General features: G+C 42.3%; 1 protein-coding gene across 6 annotated transcripts in view; it reads right to left on the bottom strand.

Moving 5' to 3' along the window:
- The window catches only part of LOC116050419 (tight junction protein ZO-2), an 88,816-nt gene that overhangs the window by 30,959 nt on the left and 52,857 nt on the right, over positions 1–5,000 (bottom strand). For all 6 annotated transcript variants that reach the window (XM_031300455.2, XM_031300456.2, XM_035998983.1 and 3 more), the window contains exons 6-7: positions 4,191–4,294; positions 3,672–3,825 (exon numbers count right to left, since the gene is read on the bottom strand). In XM_031300455.2, the coding sequence (XP_031156315.1) occupies positions 3,672–3,825; positions 4,191–4,294 (258 nt within the window). The remainder of the gene's footprint in view (positions 1–3,671; positions 3,826–4,190; positions 4,295–5,000) is intronic.

Genomic DNA, 5,000 nt, shown 5'->3' on the forward strand with positions numbered 1-5,000 from the left:
AAGGCAAATAGCTGTTGGCCACAGTAAAAGCCTGTGGGCACAGAGGGACGAGATGTGACGAATTGTTGAAATGGGGATAACCGTGTATCTCTCCTTGAAGACATTCAAGTTGCACTCAGTTTATTCACATGGAAAAGTGACAGAATTAGTTGTGTATAATTAGAATTGAAAGTTCAAACCCCAGTTACTTTCAGGTTTCACGTGCTGTTTGAGAACCTGACAAGCACTTTGTTTAAAGCATACCAATGCCTTAAGGGACAGGGTGAGAAAAATGGGGTTTGATATAATGTATATCTTATGGCTTATAACTTCAAAGAGCTACAGTACAGTATGACTAATTCATGTTCAATCACTTTCAAGAAATGCTTTCTAAAGTTCCATGAGGCAACTTCAGCACCTCTGGGAGTCCATCCATACTGCTTTATACCCAGAAACACGCTGGTCCAAAGTGCTTACACACCACCTGTTGTTCACAAAGAGCACCTGGCTTTCATTCTGTCCCTGTGATTTGTTTTTTAACATGGGTGGCACTGGCAGTCATTGATTTGGCTGCTTTTATCCATCAGAGCATGGCACTCCACCCACTGCTCTGCAGAGAGGGAGGGAGGCTTCAACAGAACACCAAGAAACCAGAAACAGAAGAGACATTTCACGACTCAGGTGTGAGAGGACAAGCAACAGAACCACATAAAAGAGAGCAACAGAACCACATAAAAGAGAGCAAATAAAAAAGTGGCGATACATCTGTCCCTGTGAAACCAAGACGCCATGATACACCAGCAGAGAGAGAGCAGATCACCAGGTACCATCTAGCACGGGTTCATTAGTTTGACTAGGGTTAGAGAGACAGTGTGCATGCAGGGCTGTAACTGGAGGGGGCGAAGTTTTAAAAAGCCAGAATCAGACATTGAAATAGAAGAGGGAGAGACAATGTAAGACAGCGGATGAGAGAGAGACAGACAAAGTGTCAAACCTGTTTTGAATAGAATAAATAATACATCACTCAGATTCATGTCACAACACCAAATTAGTACGGTGTGTTGATGTGAAAGAGTTCAACACAACGAACCAATCAATACTGAGTTTTTGGAGGCGGGACATGGGGCTGGCGATCTATCCATCTGTGGGTCAAACAAAAAAACATCTGCACCAACATATCTTCACAACAGACATGCATTTTCTGCGCAGTACTAAGTTCTGGCAACCAACTTTAATCTCTTTTATAAAATATTTGAAATTAAACAAGAAGTGGAACAAACTGTTCTTCAGCCCTGTCTCTGGCACTGGACCCCTGGTGGCCCTTGGTGTCAATGCAAGCATTTTTAAAATATTTAGGTTTTCCCTTTAAACTGGACAAATAATAATAAATCATTTCATCTTTTAAAATGGCACTCAATGTGTGTCTCTGCCACAGCTCTGGTGTTTCACATACCCCCCCTCCAGTACCCCAAAAAGGAGCAGATCTATAGCCCCTATAGCACCACTATCCTAACAAACCTTAAATTGCAGCTATGAAACAGATCGCTGTGTTTCAAAGACAGAGCTCTATGTGAAAGGAAATGGAAAGAATAACATACACAATAAAAAAATAGTTTTTGGCAATACTTAATGCAAACATTGTGCTTAAAACCTTATTTTGTGTGTTGTTCTTTTCAACATGTTTCCTTCTCTTTTCCTTTAAAGCATTGTAACTATGCAGTGTAGAGTAGAATGTACCTAGTTCACGGCAATAAGGGCTCTAAAATACTAAAATGTCTTCTTATATACAAGAAATACCAACATCTAAGATTGCTGTGCAATTTACTGAGAACATTCATTACACACACAGTCAGTGCCTGTGCGTGTTTTTTGGATTGTATTTTAAGCATAGACTGTAACCCTGTGATTAATGTAATGCAGTTTGTTCTCATCATGCTATCCTTGTGAAGATAGGTTGTGCTGTATATTAATACAGGAATGAATTCACACACAGCCACTGTTAGGTGCAGTTGTGATGCATGATTGGGATTAATCCATGAATCTAGAATGCTGGCTCTAGGCTCCAGGCTCCAGGCTCTGGCCATGCCATCAGGGGACTGACCCTGTCAGTGCGGTGAGATGTACGAGCGTTGTATGAGAATGTTTGTGTGAAATGGAAACGCAGACGGAGACAACAGGGAGGTGAGAGTTGAGACACAGCACCGGGACAGACAGCGGCGAGTTGCTACACTGTTAGGGCAAATCATTAATGTGTTAATACACCGTAAACTCAACAAACATCTTACCCACTTTATGAGCCACGCTTTGTCATGCAACATTCTGTATTCACAAAAATAAATCATCACCCTTTGTCTGCAACATCATGATTCAATATTCAGACACTATTATATAATAAAGCACATTCACTTCTGCAGGCAGCTTCCTGACTTCTGCCACTGGCATTATTCAACTTTTATACTTAATGAATCACACAATTCAAATTAAATAGTGATTAAAATGTGTTTATTTATTCAGGAAAATGAATCATGTAATAAAAAGTTAAAGATTTAGAGCAATATAAAGAGAAGTGCAAAAGGTGTGAAAGCTTTACAACTTAGTCAGGTTGCGTCACAGCCGTTTTACAGCTTAGAGAAAGGCAACAGTGTTACACATGCTGTGTCTTGGGTGGTCCTTCATCTAAAAGAATGACATTTTATCTGGAAGAGAGAACACAGACAGAGATTGCACTTTTGAGCGATTACAGGGATCGCTTTTGCTTGTCAAGATGAGCACTTTCAATTCAGTACGATCAGTTACATTTTCTATCAGGTAGGAGGTTTTTGGGCCCACAGTAAGGTCCTGACTCAACCCTGAGCTGCTGCTGACTCCTTTCTTTTTACAGCTATACACTGGTCTGGGAAAACCCTGACGAACTTCCGGCAAATTTGACATTTGTTCTGCAAGTCCGTCTGGCCAAGAGCCCATTCAAGCCCATTTCCAATTTTTCCAAATGGAGGCACCAATCACAACCGTTGAGGCGGGCTTTACACCAATCACAACCGTTGAGGCGGGCTTTACACCAATCACAACCGTTGAGGCGGGCTTTACACCAATCACAACCGTTGAGGCGGGCTTTACACCAATCACAACCGTTGAGGTGGGCTTTACATGATGACGCTGGTGGTGCAGCGTCATCGGTCCGTTGGTGACGCCCCTTTGGAAATGAACTGTGAATGAAGCTTCCCCAGACCCCCTCTCAGTTACAACTGAGAAGGGTCTGGTGTCAACCAGACTAGCTACACACAGAAGCTGAGCAGAAACTCAACTCTGCTTAGTGTCAGATGTTGTTTTCTAGCCTCTTCAACGTCTGATATTTTCAACCTTTGTATGTGTGTCTGTAAACATGATTGTAACTATAGGAAACAGTTAAAATAATGTCTCTCCCAGAGACAGGCTTTACAGTTAAGCTAAGATCAGCCGCCCATGTTTATTTTCCTACAATAAGTAACCGTTTTGATTGAATTTAAAGGGACATTTCTGACACCCTGAGGCCTCTGTAGATTATGAAAATAGTACAAGTATAAGGAGAATAACTTCCCGTTCACACCTGTGGGAGACACTGGTTCTTATAACGTGGTGTGGGCAGGACTGCTGTGCACAAACCTCCCTGTGGTTTAACACTAACCCTATTGGCCATGCATTCAGGGACTCACCGTCATTATCAGAGTCAGAGTCCGCGAGGGGGGGGATGCGGACCAGGATCTGACGGCGGTCTCTCTGCACCACCAGCTGCAGCTTCCCCCGCGACTTCTCTATAAGCTTCCCAGCATCGTGCAGAGAGAGGTTCTCCGTCACTGTCCCATTGATCTACACACACACACACACACACACACACACACACACACACACACACACACACACACACACTTATATAATCTTGGTGTCAACTTTATCTTTGATTTTACAATCCCTGTGACACACAGTATATACAGTATTGTGTTATCAGTTTATGTAAATCATAGTTGTTGCTGTCTGGGACTGGAAAAACTTACCCAGTATCTCACAAGACAAATAAGCAAAGAATAAACAGTTGTTAAATAGACTTAACAACATGAACATAACAAAGATATGTCTTAGTGATCCCTGGTCTGTATCTTAGGAACCCTTGGGGGGTTGAGAACGGATGGATGGATGATGGGTGTGTGGCGCACGGTGGATAAACGTGTGTGCACCTTGAGAATGATGTCTCCCTCCTGCAGGTTCCCGTCTTTGGCAGCCAGGCCTGTGCTGGTCATCTGTTTGATGAAGATCTGACTCCCCAGACGCAGACCGTACTCTAAAAAAAAACACACAACCCGGTTACTGCAAAGCCCTGCTGTGCTGCACCCGACTCAAGGTTGGAATTTCTTGTTAAAATAGATGAATGCACTTGTGTTCAGCAGAGGATTTGGATGCCTGGAAGTTCTTCCGTTTGTCCTGTTAAAGTGATTTACCAAATACTGTACACCCTGAAGAAGGCAGTTTGTGCCACTACGCATGGGTTGCTGCCCAGTTCTATTTTTAATGTAATGTAGATTTTGATATGAAATGGCCATTTAAATAAAGGCTTTTTTTTTTTATTGCAAGAACAGTGCCTTGGACCTTTTTTCTCTTTTGAACTTTTGTGTTCCCCTTCCAAAGAGCCCCTTCATGATTTGGTTAAACTTCTAGGAACTCCAGACTTTTCCCTCTAAACTGTACGTATGTGCCATGTGGTTAGTTAGCTAGCTAGCAAGGTAACTCATGGGGAAAGTTACTTTGACAACGTAGGCTGTGGAAAAAATGTAGGGTTTAAAGTGAACAACTCATTTACAATATCGGTCGACCCCTAGCTTGTACCACATTTAAAGTCAATCCATTCAACATTTGTTGAGATATTTTACTGCTGGTGGAGTTGGAGTAATCAGTATTCATCCTCAGTGGGCCATGAATGTCAGTACAGAACGTGATGGCAATCCACTCAATAGTTGCTGAGATATTTGAAACTAGACCAAAGTGGTGGA

Source organism: Sander lucioperca, chromosome 2 (assembly GCF_008315115.2).
Source record: "Sander lucioperca isolate FBNREF2018 chromosome 2, SLUC_FBN_1.2, whole genome shotgun sequence".
NCBI classification, from domain to species: Eukaryota; Metazoa; Chordata; class Actinopteri; order Perciformes; family Percidae; genus Sander; species Sander lucioperca.